The sequence below is a fragment of the Epinephelus lanceolatus genome, chromosome 10 (assembly GCF_041903045.1).
Source record: "Epinephelus lanceolatus isolate andai-2023 chromosome 10, ASM4190304v1, whole genome shotgun sequence".
NCBI classification, from domain to species: domain Eukaryota; kingdom Metazoa; phylum Chordata; class Actinopteri; order Perciformes; family Serranidae; genus Epinephelus; species Epinephelus lanceolatus.
Genome location: NC_135743.1, coordinates 3,156,897 through 3,175,506, shown reverse-complemented (window position 1 = coordinate 3,175,506; position 18,610 = coordinate 3,156,897). Strand labels below are relative to the sequence as shown.

The following is an 18,610-nucleotide window of genomic DNA, read 5'->3' as shown; positions in this document are numbered from 1 at the left end:
ATCTGTGTTGCAGGAATGTTGCAGGAAGCTTTCTGATAAACAGTCTGTTATCAGGTGTCACATCATGTGTTGTCACACTCTTCATGTAGTTGCACTTTCATGTCTCCCCTCTGGGCTCCTGTAGGTTTCACTTTCCTTCTACAAACTCAGACCGGTTCAGAAACACAGGTCTGAACTGGTCTGAGTTGGTGTTTTTGCATCACTCTTGCATCATTTATGTTCCTCAAGTGTCGTTATTGCTACAATTACAGTTATTGATTACAATAAATAAGTACATTTACTAGAATACTGTACTTAGTAATGACATGGCTAAGGGTTTTTTATTCTACTCTTTACTCCACTACATTTATTAAACAGCTTTAGTTACTTTACACATGAAAACATTTTACAAATAAAACATGAGATTACTTAATAAAATATGATGCATCGTTACAGAAAAACTAACATTATAAAAAGTTGTTAAATTTGAACGGAGGTTTACTGATGAAACTTTCTATAATGTGTTATTGCTACTTTTTAAGGACGATATTGTCTTTTTTGCTGATGTCTGATATGCCTATATATTACAACTCATTTGACCGATAACCAGTAAATCCATATATTATGTAAAATTGTGCAACTTTATTCCCCCGAATCCTCTGACTGAATATACCTTGTTTATTTTTACTTTTATATGTATTTTCAGTCACATAGGCCTCCTTACGTAACACCCCGGTTTAAGATCATGTATTTGTGTTCGCACTGTGTAATACTGTTGTGCAATTGTCTGATTTATCTGCATTTATAAAGAACGTTTCCTTTAAAATTTGAAAAGCCCTGAGGAAAATACTAATTCACAGCCCTTTGTTTTCTAAGACAGCTGATTTACTTTGTGGTGATTTAAGAAATTTGTAAAACAGATGTAAAAACTAGTTTTTAAAGCCCTGACGAAGACCTGCAGAGGTTGAAACATGTCGGCTCTTTAAATGATTTAGCCACTACAGTTCCTACTACTTCCATCTTCATTTTCTATATTTATCCTGTTGTTTCCTGTTCTCTATGAGCACCTGACACAAGCGGCTGATTATAACGAGCAAACAGCCGTCTTTCTCTTGTTCTAAAAGAATATATATTGGTTTGTCATATCTGCAGAAATCAGCATGTTGGTCGATTCCAACCTAGTCTCACTCTGAAGTCGTCGAAATCCGGTGCTTGGGCAATGACTTGCGGCGTCAGACGATGACGAAAAACGCCGTCCTTTAAGGTTGGCATGGCACGCGGCTGGTTGCTGTTTTAGTTTAACAGTGCTTGGTGGCGTCAGGGGGAAACACGGCAGGACAAGAATGAAAGTTAAGGTGGCAAAAGTCCAAGTAGGGTGGATGGGTCCAAAAAAACATGACTTTCACCCGGGAGAGTGGTGTTTGTGTCCCGTGAGATTATAAAGCCAATTCCTGTTCTTTCTTTCCTAAACCTAACCACATGTCGTAGTTGTTGGAGGAAAAAAAAAAAGACAATTCCCAGTGTTGTGCTTTTATATAGTGCTTTTATTTTGAAAGAGACTGTATGCAAACTGTACATTTCCTGTGAAAACAGAAGTGTATTTTGAAAACAGACAATGCATGTAACAGGCTGAAGTTGACACAGCGTCCCAGAACGTCAACAACCAACACACCCAGGGTACCTTGGACGTCATATGTGGACGTGGAAAGTCCATGACCAAACGTGGACATGTGACGAGGTCACAGTGAGGATGTGATGCTGATTCCAATATTTCATTTCAAAGCCAATGTCGGCCGATGATGTGCTGATATTATCGTGAACCTGTACAACACTTACTTAAGTAAAACATCTCAGTACTTAGTTCAATACTCACGTGCTTTTACTGCTGATACCTCAACCACGTGAAGCTGAGAACACTTACATACTTTTACTTAAATTGGACTATCAGTGAGGGGCTGCTACATGTAATGATATTTTCATGTTTATTTTTTGGTGGTTTAACATAAGTAAATGATCTTTCATCACTGTGTTTACCTGATTATTATAATTTCATAACCCAAACAAATTCAGGCAACATTTTCCCACTGAAAATTTTAAATATATTTTTAATGTCTTTACAATTTAGAAAAAACTAATTTTTGTGTCAGTCTGTAAAAATATTTGAGAACAGAAGTGAAATCAGAGACAAGATCCACACATTCAAAATGTTATTGTCGAAGTATAAAAGTATCACAATAAAGTACCAAAAGTAAAAGTACTCACTACGCAGAATGATCCATTTCAGAACACATATTCAACTCAGGATTTTTGCACAGAGGTCATATATCCTCTTCCCAACAACACATGTTTAACACAGACTTCTGCCCTCCGTGCCTCAAGTGCAAAAAGACATGTCAAGACATGTCGTCTCAGCCGCTGCTGGTGGTCAGAAGATACAGAAGTTTAGCGATGTTATAGGACAGGAAATTAATAAAATCTTCGCCACTGATTTAAAAAATGAACCAAAACAAATGGTTTTATTCTGAATACGTTTAAAGGTAAACTCTGTAAACTGATAACAGTCTGTGCAACAAAGTGTAAACCTCTGAAACTGGGTGTCAGATAGAACTTAGCTGACATGTGTCCTGCACTCAAGAGATGACGTGTTCCATATGGGAGCCTTTTGTGTCCTATATTGTATTGGATATATTCTTATAAGAGGGTCAATGTAGTCGGGGACTAGATGTGGGAACTGCCCATTGGTTCGACCATATTAAACTCATTGTTCCGAAGTCCGTTCCGAAATCATCATGATGCCCTGTGGTTAAGGTCTGGTTAGGTTTAGGCACAAAAACCACTTGGTTAGGGTCAGGAAAAGATCATGGTGTGGGTTAAAATGAAAAAGAAAGTGACAAACACATAAGCCGTGAGCCTGCTCCGCCTCAAGCCGGTCGTGGCGCACCATACGCCCGCCGCGAGCCGTTCAGCACCGCGGACAGTCGGACTAATGGGATGTCGGACCAATGACATGGACCCCTTTAGATGTGCTCCCTTTATCCGCTGCTCATTTTCATTCACTTCTCATTATTATTATTATTATTATTATTATTATTATTATTATTATCATTTATCGCCGTTTCTTGTATTTTTGTACTCATTTTGCATGGCTAGTTTTTTTAAGTTTTAAGTTTTTAAGTTTAAATTTTGACTCTTTCTCCTTGACTGCTGTAACACTGGAATTTCTCAATTATGGGATCAATAAAGGTGTATCTTATCTTATCTTATCTTATCTTATCTTAACGTGTCTTGTCATTTGTTTTTCTTTCTCTTAGTTAGGCTATAGTGTGTAATTCCTGATGTTTGATCTGTGAGCCCAGCCGAGTTGTTTTGTTTCTATATTCTGTTGTATGTTACAGGTATTGTTTCCCCCTAGAAAATAAATAAACATATATTATTGGATGATAATTTTTGACGCATTGATGTGTTCCTGTTGCAGCTGGTAAAGGAGGAGCTCATAGTTTAAGCTATAATAACTTATTACTTATAGATTAAACTACTATATTACTTTACTACTATAAACTACTATGTTATTATAATAAGTATATTAATATTTTTTATTACTGATCTAAATTTGCAAAGTAACTAAAGCTTTATAATACATGTGGTGCAGTAAGTACAATATTTCCCTCTGAGATGTGGAGTTACTATAAAGTAGAAATACTCGAGTAAAGTAGTACAGTACTTGAGTAAATGTACTTATTCTACCGCTGTATATGGATCCATCAGTTTGATATGAGACATTCAAGATAAGCAGAACAATGTAGGCACCGTTTCTGTCCTTTAATCTTGTAGAAGTATCCCTATAATAAAACGTGTACCTCAGTCCCCTCCTCTTCACTCTGCACACATGATGCAGCTGCCCGCCTATTAACAGGGAAAAAACTGTACTGGCTTCCCTACATTGGCTCCCAGTCTCTTTTAGGATCCAGTTTAAAATTTTATTACTCGTTTTTAAAAGTCTTAACAGCCTGGCACCATCCTGTCTGTCTGAGCTGCTACACCCCAGTCAGAGCAATGAGGTCTAGCAACCTGTTGCTGCTGGAGGTTCCCACATCTAGACTCAAAAGTAGAGTTGATGGAGCCTCTTCGGTGGCAGCCCCCAACCTGTGGAACAGCCTGCCACTGCATGTAAGAGCTGCTCAGACTCTTGAGCATATTTGAAATCCCTGCTGAAAACCCATTTCTTCTCACTACTGGCTTTCAGCACTAGTTAAGCATGAGATGTTGGTTTTAGTACTATTTATTTTATCTTGATTTGTTTTTATGATGTTTTATTGGTCATTTTATTACGTTTTATTGTTTATTTTTACCATGTGTTTTATATTTACTTTATTTATATTTGTTTGTATGTATTTACATGCCTGTACAGCACTTTGGTCAGCTGAGGTTGTTTTTAATGTGCTATAGAAATAAACTTGACTTGACTTGACATGATGGCGGATATATAGTTTATATGATCATATTTTCCATCTGCTATAAACACATAAAATCCTGCAGCAGTCCGGCGACGAGCAGCTAGAATATGAGCCACCGTCCTCCTGATCTCATGCGATGTCTGGAAAGCGAAACTTAAGGAAACAGAAAGTCGGTGCGCTGCAGACTAGAGTATAAGAGCGGCGGGGATGCAGCGGGCTGCGCACAGGCATCAGACCCAGGATGGGAGTTCAAGGTTTGACCACTTTGATAGAAAACCACCGGGGTATTTACCGGGACGTCAAGTTCAGGAGGAGCCGGCTGGTGATCGACGGCAGCAACCTCATCCACCTGCTCTACTTCAACTCAGGTACCATAAACTCCGAGGCTAATTGAAAAAGTTAATTGACACTGGAAGAAGTTGTTTGCTCCTTTATTTATACAGATAACACATTTTAAAGATACAAAATATAACATGCAAAGGACTGTGAGGGAAAAGTGTCTCAAAAGATCCTTCAGAGACTTAAAAATGGTCAAATAATTAGGCCAACAGTGACGTAATTAACTGAAGCTTCCTTATTATGAGGGGAGAGGAGTGGCAATTATTTTTGAAGCAATGAGGAGGAAGTTATGTTGTTGTTGTTTTTTTTAAATGAGGGGCATACAGATTTAAATGGTTGCATTTTTTAAACTTATTTTACCTCAGATTTCCAAAGGAAATGTGCATGTTTCCTTTGGAAATTGTCAAAATTTATCAGAGGTGGAAAGAGTACTGAAAATTTGTCCTCAAGTACAAGTACTGTTACATTGCTTAAATTGTACTCAATTACAAGTAAAAGTACTGGTGTTTAAAAAATACTTAAGTAAAAGTACAAAGTACTCTTCTCAAAAACTACTCAGAGTATTAATTACTTTTAACCGATGGATGTTTTATTGTGTCGTCAATAGCAGCCATTCGATTGGATTCACCTGTATAAAGTATCAAAAACAGCTCAGTGGAATTACTGCAATGATGACTATTATGAGGCACCAGGGTATGAAATTAACAAAATATTTTGGGGGCAATTTTGGCCCCCACGGTCTAAAAAATGGGGGTATTTTCAAAATGTTTGGGGGCCATCAAAAAGTTGTAATTATGTTCTAACAATAAGCACATGAAAAGCAAAACCAACTAAGATAGTGTCTTCACTCTTCAGTAGAAACCACTATAAATGAAATAAATAATGGGTTACATAAAGTTATGGTTGCAAAATATCACTCAGATTTCCTATAATTCAACCAGTTTAAATGTGATGATTTAACCATTAATCTACTGATAGCAGTACTAATGTTTCACCACATTACAGTTACTTTTACTGTTAAAAAGGCCAAATTACTATAAATTCCTTAGATGCAATCCTGGAAGTAAGTTAATTTAAAATTTAACATTCATTCTACCTTAATTTTTCATTAATTTGTCATTGTGTCGACACAGATCACCCAAGAAATGGTTAATTTATACTTATGGTACAGCAAAGCCCCCTCCCCTTCTCTGTCAGATTACTGTCACGTAATCAGTGCAATCTTGTTGATTATGTCTGGAAAATGAGTTGTAGACGTGACGGTAAATTAATTTAATGAAAATAAAATTATACTTTAATGTCAGATTGTAATACTGTTAAAAATATAAATACATATAGTTGTTTCAAAAACCTGGGGGCAATTTTGGCCCCTGGAACATGGCTTTTGGGGGCATTCTTGGATAAATTGCGGGCCAAATGGCCCGTGGCCCTTGCTAATTTCTGACACTGAATGGCACACACATGAATACATGGGGCTCACTGACTCCACAGTAGTCACAGCTTTCCAGTCAGCCGAGTAAGCAGAATAATAAAATAGAATAGGTGAAATTACATAAATACCGCAAACTGCAAGGGATTAGAGTGAAGTGGATGTGTCTGTAAATGGGTCACGCTTATCATACGAAAATATCTTCAGTCAGGTATCTTGAAGTAAGAGAACAAGGGACCCCTTGCTCGTGCCCTGTTTTCCATGCTAAACGTTAGCCTGAATTTGGAGCACTATTTACCCCCCTTACCGACAAGCTAACATGACATGGTTAATTTTCATGGTTAATGTTTCATATAACATAGCATCACTCTAGCACAAAATATAGGCCTGTGAGTAGGCCTGTGAGTATTAAATGACTACAGATTTAATTTATTGTAATGACGGTGGTTGTCCAAATATTAAGCTAAAACATTTCTAAGAATTGTAGCTCAATTATGCATGCAGGCACGCGCACACGTTAGCTAGCTCAGTCTTATTTTATTATCAGGCAAACCATTGGCAGTGACAATAACTTTGCAGACTTAGCCAAACTAATAACCAGTGCTTAATTTGTAAAATTAGAAGTAGGGGAACACTTTGGGCCTCTGAGAAAGCAGTGTTCCCCCACTCCCAAAAGCGGCACCCGAGCCGCCTCACTGCGCGACTCTGAATGGAATGGTTGTGACATCTAGTGTTGTCACGGTACCAAAATTGGGACCCACGGTATGATACCAGTGAAAGTATCACGGTTCTGAGTAGTACCACGATAGATACAGTCGGCAATGACGGGAACGCCCACAAACGTCACATCCGGTTAGAGCCGAGGGGGAAAACAAACAGGTCTCTGCCATTAGCCACAATGCTGTGTGCCCTTTTGCACCGCAAATAAACAAAAAAATCACCAATTAAAGTTTTACATTTTACCAAATAATAAAACGGAACCACAAAGGAGGACAAAATGGCTTCAAGCTATCAGAAGAGAGGACGAGTTTGGCAGATTATGGGACCCAACAACAAAACATGTGTATGTCTGCAGTCAGCACTTCATTTCAGGTAAGTTTAATGTAATGTTAACCATTTCCAAACAATCGTAGACTATGTCAGTGGTATCAGGAATATTAGATTAATTGTTTAAACGCTAGTGAACTTTGTACTACATTTGTAATTTGTGTAGATTTCCTCGCAACACGTACAAAAGTACGCATTCAGTAACGTTACCTAAGTAGAAGTACAGATACTTGTGTACAAAAGTCTGGTAAAAGTAGAAGTACTGATTAAAGTTCTTTACTGAGTACGGTATATGTAAAAAAAAAAAAAAAAAAAGTGTTGGCTCTGAAATGTACTCCTAGCATAAAATAAAATATAACGTTAGCCCTCTGAAGGACATTTCTGTTGCCTGTTTCTGTGCAAAGCTAAAAGCTCTCTTCTGATAGCTTGAAGCCATTTTGTCCTCCTTTGTGGTTCCGTTTTATTATTTGGTAAAATGTAAAACTTTAATTGGTGATTTTTTTGTTTATTTGCGGTGCAAAAGGGCACACAGCAACTCTTCGGCATTGTGGCTAATGGCAGAGACCAGTTTGTTTTCCCCCTCGGCTCTAACCGGATGTGACTTTTGTGGGCGTTCCCGTCATTGCTGACTGTATCTATACCACAGCGAAAATGAGGCAGATATGCCTTTTGTCATTTATAAGAAGATAAAACACTTTTCTATGATACATCAATCCTGCCACAAAGAGAGAAATGTGAACGGCTCGTTTCTCCTCTGACACGCCACCTACAGTGTGCCGCCACGGCTTGGTTGTCCAGGTACTACTGGGCAGTCATGACACCAATGAAAGAGGAAATTACTGGACCTGGAATAGGACTTCTCTGTCGCCGGTAAGCCATTATGTTGTGACGCAGAGCTCACGGGATTTGCGCGGAGCGCATGGACACTCACCCTTGGCTTCTTTGTCTCCAAATCTTCAGTCCATAAATTAGTCTCTACTCCGCTGTGTAGGTATGTTACCGCCAGACACCTGTGCCTGCTGCAGCGGAGTTGTCCTTTCCTTACGTCATAGATTAACTGGCGCGGTCGCGATCGGACAGCCTTATTGGCTACAAAGATGCAGATGAAAGGTTTGAATATTAATTCAAATTGTGGGCGTACTCAGTAGCGACTTATGATTTTAAAAGTAGCGAAGTAGATTACATGGTGTAAATTGTACTCAAGTATGAGTAAAATTACACACTTGAAAAAAATACTCATAAAAGTACAAGTACCCAAAAAATCTACTTAATTACAGTGACGTGAGTATTTGTAATTCATTACTTCCACCCCTGGACATAACATGTCAGTTCTGACGATATTTGAGTGTACCGAGGTTATGGTTATATTTACTTTATTTATGTGTTAGAATGCACAAGTTATTTTATGACAGGTTTGGTGCCATAATGCAGTTTAGTGAGCACAACAACTGTGGACAACGTCATGCGTAAAGATGACGTGAAGTTTGTGCTGTTTTGCATAACAAGTTTTTGACCGTGTTACTCAGAGTTAAAGTGTAATAACAGGTAATACAGGAAGGTCTTGTCCTGCCGTTTTGTTTTCATTCTTTTATTTGTAGCCTGTTCTTAATAAACCTCGTTCACCTTTGTCCCTGCTTCATGTCAGCACTGTGGATCTCCAGAAAAGGAACAGAAACACGAGTCAAAACCGAGACACTATAAACTAAGTGGCCTAGGAGCTTTGGTATGTTGAAAGGGCCACTAAACCGTAACTATAAAAACAGAAATTATTGTTGGATTTTGACGTTTCCGATGGTCCTTGGACACATCATGTGCAACAAAAACAAATCTGACTTTAAACTAGTAACATCTCATCAAAATCACTTTATTCGACATTTAAAATTTGACCAAAAAATAAACCGTTTGCACGAACTAACCAGCGACAAGAGTGAGACTGTTTCAACTCCAGGATTTTGTCTTCAACTTTTAACTTTTGGAACACCTATGACGGGAGGCGCCTCGGAGGATCCTGATCAGATGTCCAAAATACCTCAACTGACCCCTTTCTATCATGAAGGAGCAGTGGCTCTACTCCGAGCTCCCTCCAGATGTCTGACCCCCCCCCCCCCCCCCATCTCTAAGGCTGAGCCCAGACACCCTACAGAGGAAACTCATTTTGTCTGTGACCTCGTTCTTTCGGTCACTACCCAGAGCTCATGACCATAGGCGAGGGTTGGGACGTAGACATTCTCGGAACCCATCGGCTGTATTCAGCGTCTGACTTCTGGCAGACGGCGATACAGCCTCTGGGGCAGACCCCTGATTTTTTGGCATTCCAGTTTGATTTGGGCGGAGGAGGCGAATTTCCATTTCAGACTTCCGTTCATATATAAGTAAATATGCTGAAACATTGCAATGGATTCAGAGTTTGCAGTGACGCCAATTATGTTCCGCCTCGTTAGTTCACCGCACGGACCGTTTAACCTGGCAACAACTGCAGCCGGCTCAAACGTGATTGGTCAATATCACGCGGACTACAAACAGCCTACAACCGGAAACCAGGGCTCTCCGGAGTTTGCCTACAGACTCTACATTCACTGAATGTAGAGTCTGTATAGAGAGACTAGGACGTAGATGGACCAGTAAATTGAAAGCTTCACCTTCTGGTTCAGCTCCGTCTTCACCTCGACGTTCTGGCGCAGCACCTGCATCGCTGCAAACTGATGCGGCGTCCTACTCAGTGCTGATGGTTAAACCAGGTAACGAGCAGGATGCATGTCTGTTACTAACGTGTTTGTTCCTTGTGTTTCCTTTGGTTGTTTTTATCAGGTCTGGACCAACATCATGGCGGGGAATATGCTGCGTTTGAGGACCTGCTTGAGAACTTCGTCAAAGCCCTCAGAGACTGCAGGATCACGCCGTACGTGGTTTTGGACGGAGGGTCAGACCACACCGACAAGAAGCTCCAAACTGTGACTGAAAGAGCCAGGGATCGGATCAAGAAAGCCCATCAAGTGGCGGAGGGTGTTGGGCGGGCGGGCATTCTGCCACTACTGGCTAAGCTGGTATTCATACAGACACTTGATCGGCTGGAGGTCCCGGTGGCTGTGAGCTATGGAGAGGCTGACCAGGAGATTGCCGCCCTGGCCTATGAGTGGAACTGCCCGGTGCTCTCTAACGACAGTGACTTCTACATCTTCAACCTCCCGGCGGGGCTGCTGCCCATCTCTAACTTCCAGTGGGAGACGGTGCAGCAGAGTGGCTCGCAGAGCTACATCCGCTGTAAGAGCTACAACACCTCCAGCTTCTGCATTGTCTTTGAAATTCAGCACCAACTCCTGCCTGCCTTTGCCGCCTTGGCTGGGAATGACTATGTAAAGCTGCAAAGGATGGAGTCACGCATCACCTGGGCTCAGTTCGCCCCAGAAGACAGCGCAACAGCAAGCAACCTGGAGGGGCTACTCTGCTGGCTGAAGGGCTTCCACCAGTCTCAGGAGGCCTTTGAGGCAGCGCTGGGGCTGATGGGAGAGCTGAGCAAGCAGAGAAAGGCGGAGGTGCTGAAGGGCTTGTATCTGGGGATGGAGGAGTACCACTTCCCTCCCAGCTCCCTGAAGAGGTTCTTCATCCATGGGGTGGTACCTCCATTCCCAGCAGTGGAAGAGGTAATAAAATCCATCACTTTTAAAGGTTTATTTTTGGGGGGTTGGTTGGGGCCGTAGGCACCTGAGCAACGGAGCAAGTGGAGCAAATACATCACCATAATTTAATTAGGGGAAGCAAAGCCCAGACACCCCTGTCCAAGTTTGCTTGGGGCACCATGGGGCGGAGTACATTTCCAGTCCGTCAGTACGTACGAGATCACCTCAGATTGTAGGAACTTGTGATGGATGTTTTTAATGGACTAAATTAATGGGTGCATTGAAAAATAAATAATAATTTATGTAAAATTTAGTTGCAGCCCTGATCTGAGCCTGGTGAAAACAAAAATGTTTTTATAGCCATGTTATAAATATGGAGGTAACATAGAAAATCTGCTAACACTGAAATACTGAAGAAACTCAGACCTGTTCAGTAAAGTACAGACGTACACTTGAATAAATATACTCAGTTTGTTCTGTCCTGTCCTCCTGGAGGTGGCGAGTCGTGTCCCATACTGGATCCGGCTGCCGCTGACACAAGGCCGGATGAGTCCAGACATCCTGGACGTGCTTCTGCTGCGGAGGATGAGCTTCAGTTTCCCCGTGGACCACGCAGACATGCCCAGCTCTCACCTGATCTCCAGGCCGCTCCGCCAGTTGCTGTACGGGCTGCTGCTGGGAAAAGGGAAGGAGGTGACGGAGAGAGACAGAGACGGCCTCCAACTTAAATTCATCCCAGTCCAAGCTGTCGTCACAGTGGTCACTAAGAAGCTGAAACTCGACTCATTGGATCAGGTGAGGCAACACACAAATTTCATCACATAAATGATACAACATGAGCAGGAACTACACAACTTACACAACACAATCATCACATTAAACTGGGCATCATCACTGCTGGACTGAGCTGGACTGCTCAGGTGCACAGACTGTCCGCTGACGTGACTTATTACGACCAATGGTTAAAAACAAGTCATATTGGGACCTGAGCTGGCACACAGCATCACAGCCCGGCTCTTAGGCTGGACCAACATAAGGAGACTCACCGGTAAATTAGCAGATGAAAGTGAAACTCGTAGCTGTCTTCCTAAAAACCAACATCACAAGTTTGATGCTCACAGTCATCCCCGATCAATGCACCAACAAATCCTCTAGAGATCCACAAGAAAAGCAAAACACACTAGCACAGGAGCACAGACTGATGTCTCATGCACATTAAGAAACCAAAATCAGAGCGGTTACCTCAAACTGCATGGCCATAAACTAGCTTAACTCCTCCACAGTCTTCAGATAGCTACTTGCAGTGGGTATTTATACACTAAAGCCCACAAGCCTGGTGAAGCAACCAGCCATTGGCGACCCACCTGCAGCTTTTGACTTGTTCCTGAAGCAACTGCTCCAACCACATTTGACACCACACTAACAACCCCCCAAAGGAAACCTGCTCTGCAGCTTAACCAGGGAGTTAAATGTGCAGTGGACAGCATGTCCTTAGCCCGGCCACAAAATCACTCTTTAAATTTTACAAAAATCAACAGTGTCAAACTCTCGAACACTGACAGTACTTATTTCCATCCATCCTCAACCGCTTATCTGAAGCTGGATCTGGGGGCAGCAGGCTGAGCAAAGTATTCCAGACGTCCCTCTTCCCAGCGACACTTTCCAGCTCCTCCTGGGGGATCCTAAAGCGTTCCCAGACCAGATGATATAATCCCTCCAATGTGTTCTGGGTCTGCCCCAGGGCCTCCTACCAGTGGGACGTGCCCAGAACACCTCTAACAGGAGGGTCTAGGAGGATCCTCATCAGATGTTGAACCACATCAACTGACCCTTTTAGACATGAAGGAGCAGCGGCTCTACTCCGAGCTCCCTTTGGATGTCTGACTCCTCCCCCCTATCTCTAAAGGTGCTCACAGACTCGGGCGTACTTTAAGCGGAGCGGACTCCGTGAGGAATGTCCGCAGTCATTCGGGCTTCCATAGTTGAGTGCGCTTCCGCGTTGTAGTTTCCTGTAAAAATGTCCGTGAAAAATCCCCGCCATGTGAAAAATACATGCCGAGCAGTCTTTTGTGTGACACTGGTGCGCCGAGCAGAGTCCGCGCGGTCGTAAAATCTGAGCTTTGCGCGCACAGGGCTTGCGGACATCCACTTTTAGTCCGGGCGGACCTCCGCGGAGTCCGCTCCGCGTACGTTCCGCCCGAGTATGTTTGGGCCTTAAGGCTGAGCCCAGACACCCTACAGAGGAAACTCATTTCGGCTGCTTGTATCTGCAGTCTCATTGTTTCGGTCACTACCCAGAGCTCATGACCATAGGTGAGGGTTGGGACGGAGATGGACCAGTAAATCGAAAGCTTCACTTTCTGGCTCAGCTCCCTCTTCACCACGACAGTGCAGCACTGCGCCCACATCACTGCAGACGCTGCGCTAAAGTTACATTAAATCGTGCTACATTTTTTCACATTAACTCTTACTCGTCCCCAGGTGGAGCCCTGTGTGCGTCTGCAAGTGTTACTGGATGCTCTGGGGGTGACTGAGGCCTCCCTGAGCTGCCTGCCGCCTCAGCTGCGCCTCCCGGTGGCCGCCACCTGCTACTGGCTGCAGAGAGCTCAGCCTCGTCCTGATGATGCGCTGCTGAAGGCGCTGCTGCTGGGAATGAGTATTGGAGACACACCGAGACACAGAGCAGGTATGAACACAAACACATATGACACATGAGGTTACCATCTGAACTGATATCTGGGTTTATTCCAGTTCCAGCTTTAATTCACAAAATGAAAATAATGGACTGGGATTACTGTCTCACGGTTCAATGCGTCTTCAGGCTTCACATTAAATGTCCTCCTTCTGTTCCTGAGATGTAACGCTGAATAATGGCCAGCAAAGTGTTTTTGCAGAATGTTATGATGTCACAGTGAAGATGACCTTTGACCTTTTATCCTATTAAACATTTGTGTGAAACTTTGTCATTGTTAGTGTAAGAAAACGTAAGTTATGGCTGAAAACATGTTTTGTGAGGTCACACTGACCTTTGACCACCAAATTCTAATCAGTTTAATCTTCAGTCCAAGTGGACGTTTGTGCCAAATTTGAAGAACCCGACAACAAATAAATTATTGAAAAAAAAAAAAAAAAAAAATCTAATAAAAATGAATTGAGGATTTAAAACGTTTATCTTTTCCATTAGGGCTTCAACTAATGACTGTTTTTATAGCAAATTAATCTGCAGATTATCTTCTTATTAATTTGGATTTAAACAAAATGTTTGGTCTGTTAATTTAAAAAAAAATGTCCGTCATCATTTCTACAATGACATCTTCAAATATGTTGCCCATTAAAATATATAAGATAATTAATAACTTTGTGATATAGTATGTTTATTTATAGATTAATGGATACATTTGTAAACAGTCTTATTTATGCCTATTTTTATTGTGCAATTATTATTTTAATTAAATGATTTTTTTTTTTACTTTTATCTTCGGTGTTTGTTATTTTATTGACTTTATTAATTTTTAACATTCTGTTGTTGTGATCTTTAGTCTTACAGAATCGTACTGATCATTTTTATTTTTGTTTTTATTGTTTGCGTTGTTTTAAATTTGCTTTGTCAAGCACTTGGGGTTGTGTTTGTATAAGTTGATATATATATACAGCGTCTCAACAGTGTCGAGAATATACAGTTAATTCTCATCTTCAGGCTGCAGATGATTATTTACTCAGTTTATTGTTTCATGTACATTTTTAGAAACAGTGTGATGTGTGTATTGCAGATCTCAAGATTCAGATTCAACGCAGACCAAACCTGGACGTGGGCGTGGCTAGTGCCTTCAACCAATGGAAGACCTGCCTTTCAGTCAGCATCAAGCTGAACCAGGTGCTCAGCTCCCCCTTACCTACTCCTCAGATCGCCAGGTGAGTCTCCACAGGACCAGAAAACTTTGCTCGAACCGCACTCAACTACATTTATTTAACCTGAAAACCTGAAACTGGAACTCAACTGAAACCAGCAATCAAACCCAAAACACTCACTAAAGTTAGTCTAAACTAAAGTCTAAACTAAAACTAGAGAGGTGCACTCAGGCGCACGCCCAAGCTGATCGTATTTTTAATAGCTAAACCACAGCCACAAATCGTTGATCCATCTCGTTCATAACTGGACTTTGAACAGTTTTAACTTTGTTTGTAGGCTGCAGCACAACAAAGTAGGAAAACACAACAATAAACACAATTAAAACAGACACAAAAAAACCCATTTAACTACACAGCCTTCTCACATACTGATAGTAGCAGCACATATATCAAGGAAAAATGATAAAATAAACAAAATCTGGTGCTCTGTGCGGAGGCCAGAATGAAACCAGGTCACAGCTGGACCTCCTGGCTCCATTACAATCAGGATTTCCCAGGCCAGATGAGATATATAATCCCTCCAGTGTGTCCTGGGTCTGCCCCGGGGCCTCCTACCAGTGGGACGTGCCCAAAACACCTCTAACAGGAGGCGCCCAGGAGGATCCTGATCAGATGTTGAACCACCTCAACTGACCCCTTTCGATGTGAAGGAGCAGCGGCTCTACTCCGAGCGCCCTCTGTATTCACAAGCTCCTCCCCCTATCTCTAAGGCTGAGCCCAGACACCCTACAGAGGAAACTCATTTTGGCTGCTTGTATCCGCGATGTCATTCTTTCAGTCACTACCCAGAGCTCATGACCATAGGTGAGGGTTGGGACGGAGATGGACCAGGAAATCAAAAGCGTAGCCTTCTGGTTTAGCTCTTTATATCTAAAATCAAAGAGCGTGGATAAAAATGAGCTCCATGCAGGCGGGCAGCGGGTGAGAACAAAAATCTATTTTTTTATTTTTCAGAATAAAACAAATTAAAAAAGGTGTGCAGTATATCTGTAATATTTATTCAACAACTGTGACTCACTGCGACCACAAGAGGGCCGTCAGCGCATGGTCATATATGTGCACACAGAATACGAGGCTGACTGGTCCAGTAGTTTGCGAGATTAGCTGCAGACAGATACACACACACACACACACACACACATGACCAAATGCATGCTCCCCTCACCCAGGTGATGACTCTGACTCCTCTCCAGCTGATGTTGAATCTTTGTCTTGTCCCTCTGATGTTGTCCAGGTTGTACAAGGGGACGCTGGTCCACCAGCTGGTCCATAGGATGAGGTCAGGAGGAAAAATGAGGCTGTTTCAAAAAGACAATCGCAAGAGTGTGAAACTCTACAACACAATGCAGGCCGTCGTCCATCAGTGTTACACTCGGGAGGCATCAGCGCCCTCGGACAGCCAGCAGAGAGCGGCGGCTCCGCAGCGGCAGCCTCTGGACGACCTGACCGTAGGCCTGCAGCAGCTGTTCCTCCTGTACGGGGACGGCGACAAGGAGGCTGTGAAAGAAGCTGACAGCATGTTACAGGTACAGGAGGATCTGCATCTAAACGACATGGTGGCAGTGAGAACTCGGTACAGAGCCAAAGAGAGAAGCAACCGGTGCAAGAACCCAGTACTGGCCCGTAAAGAGGAGTGCAGGGGCTGGGACCTCCTCTGAGCTAAGACGTCCTGTTCATGGACTCTCTGGACACAAAGACTTCAGACGTCCCTCCTGGCGTTCACACTCCGGGGGTTGTTTTTATGCACTGCATTTACACGTCAATATATTTTTTCAAATTGTTGTTTCTATCAGTACTTGAAAGAAGAACGCAAATTTTACACAGCGAGAGAGCCTCTTTTTTGTTTTTTCTCCCAGAGGAAGTTGACTTTTCGGAGCATTTGTGCCGTCATTACCGGCTTCCATACTGTTCTATATATATATAGCAGCACTTTAAAAAAAAAAAAAAAAAAAAAAATCTTTTGTAAAACAATAATCCCTGTGTCAAAAGTTCAAGAACTAACCTTCAAATCATCTTCTGTTCTCTGTGCTACGACACAAACATCTGGTAGAGGTTGATTTTTCGGAGCATTTGTGCCACCGTATAGTTTTGTTTGTTTTTTTTTGGTAAAAATATTCTTTTAAAATTGAAGACTTTTGTAAAATTTCAATCCCTGTATCAAAAGTTCAAGAATTAACCTTCGAATAATTATTCTCTGTGCTACGACACAAACATCTAGAAGAGGTTGATTTTTTGGGGCATTCGCGCCGCTGTTTCCGGCTTCCGTACTGTTCTGTTTATAGCAGCACTTTTTATTTTTAATTTTAAAACATTTGAAAAATTTGAGTTTTTTGTAAAAGTCTTAATCCTGTATCAAAAGCTAAAGAATTAATCTTTAAATTATTTTTCGTTCTCCTCTGAGCTATGACACAAACGTATGGCGATAAATTTGTCTCAGTATTATTTGTGAACACATCAACAGTCCGTGTGCAAACGTGTTATCTATAAATATAAAACACCTTCCGCAAATATAAAAAAGATTTGAAAACTCACAAAACTATTTTGCAAACATAAAATGGATCTGCAAACACACAAAATCCACAAATTAAAAAAAACTTTGTCACTCCAAAGTTGCTGAAATACATGCTTGGGCAGCGACTTGCTGCATCAGACACTGACAAAAAAAATCCGTCCTTTAACGTCAGCATGATAAGCAGCTGGTCACCATTATAGTTTTACAGTGTTCGGGTCGTCGGGGGGAAACACGGCGGGACAAGACCTAAAGGTAAGGCTGATCACGTTGATACGCGATGAGGTCAGAGTGAGAACGTGTTCTTATTTCAAAATAAGCAGGAGATCACGAGCTTAGACTCATGGAAAGTTGATCTCAAAACTCTGTGTTTGTGAAATACAAATCCACAAACACAGAGTTTTGAGATCCACATTTGTCTTTTTGATTCAAAAATAAAACTGGATTCCCAAGTATCTGAAAGTTGTAAATGTTCAGAGGAAACTCAAAAATACTTAAAATTTATGTGTAAAGTAGTTTAATGCATTCACAGATTTCTTACTTTTATCAGTGACATTTGTGTATGTGCAGATCCATTTTATGTTTGAGTTTACAAATTTTATTTTATTTTTTTAAGGTGTGAGGCGTTTCAGATTTACAGATTTACACACAAATAATATTGACACAAGTCTGACTCCGTACAGATGTCACAGCGTGAGGTAATTGTGAAGGACTGAATGAAGACAAACTTGGAAAAGTTAAATTTTATGATGAAGAATTGTATTTTTTTATTGTTTAATGTTTGATGTGTGAATAAACTTCAAACTCTGGTGCTCAAACTGCCTCTGTGAACTCATGCATCGACAACATGTGAAGAAAAACAAAGTGAGCGTCTTTAGAAGATTTATAAAATTTTAATATACATTTTATTCTCATCCACAAACACACACACACACACAGCATAAATAAAAACAGGAGATAAAGAGAGTGAGTCTGAGGCGTGACTGGTGCTCAGCAGCCGTTTGCTCTGTTTTCGTGGCCATGTGGAATTTTTGTTTTCTCACGTTACAAAAATCTGCGGCTGATCAAACAGATGAAACTTGTGCTGAGAGGAAACACAGCCGAGACGACGGAGAGAGAAGCATCAGAAACAGAATTCCACAAGTTTTGTTTATTAAATATTCAAGTTAAAGTGTTTACTGTCCCACAGAGTGAATATGCATGTCTTAAATAAATGTATGAAATGTTTGTAACATATTTTAAAGGTTCAAACTGGTTTCAGTGCGTCACTGGGAAGATGCTGCACTTCATTAATTTATGGATGTTCCAGAAATAAACAAACGAAATA

General features: G+C 41.5%; 1 protein-coding gene across 1 annotated transcript; it reads left to right on the top strand.

Moving 5' to 3' along the window:
* Positions 1–4,627: 4,627 nt before the first annotated feature.
* On the top strand, positions 4,628–18,101 carry aste1a (asteroid structure-specific endonuclease 1a). Its single transcript, XM_033641290.2, has 6 exons — positions 4,628–4,801; positions 10,057–10,889; positions 11,361–11,660; positions 13,347–13,551; positions 14,636–14,777; positions 16,009–18,101. Exons 1-6 carry the CDS (start codon positions 4,675–4,677, stop codon positions 16,430–16,432), a joined length of 2,031 nt encoding a protein of 676 aa, XP_033497181.1. The 5' UTR covers positions 4,628–4,674; the 3' UTR covers positions 16,433–18,101.
* Positions 18,102–18,610: the final 509 nt, after the last annotated feature.

Excerpts from the sequence above, each read along its gene's own strand:
- aste1a (XM_033641290.2), top strand. The coding sequence starts at position 4,675 with ATGGGAGTTCAAGGTTTGACCACTTTGATAGAAAACCACCGGGGTATT. Across the intron at positions 4,802-10,056 it reads CCTGCTCTACTTCAACTCAG|GTCTGGACCAACATCATGGC; the intron begins GTACCATAAACT and ends TGTTTTTATCAG. Across the intron at positions 10,890-11,360 it reads CATTCCCAGCAGTGGAAGAG|GTGGCGAGTCGTGTCCCATA; the intron begins GTAATAAAATCC and ends GTCCTCCTGGAG.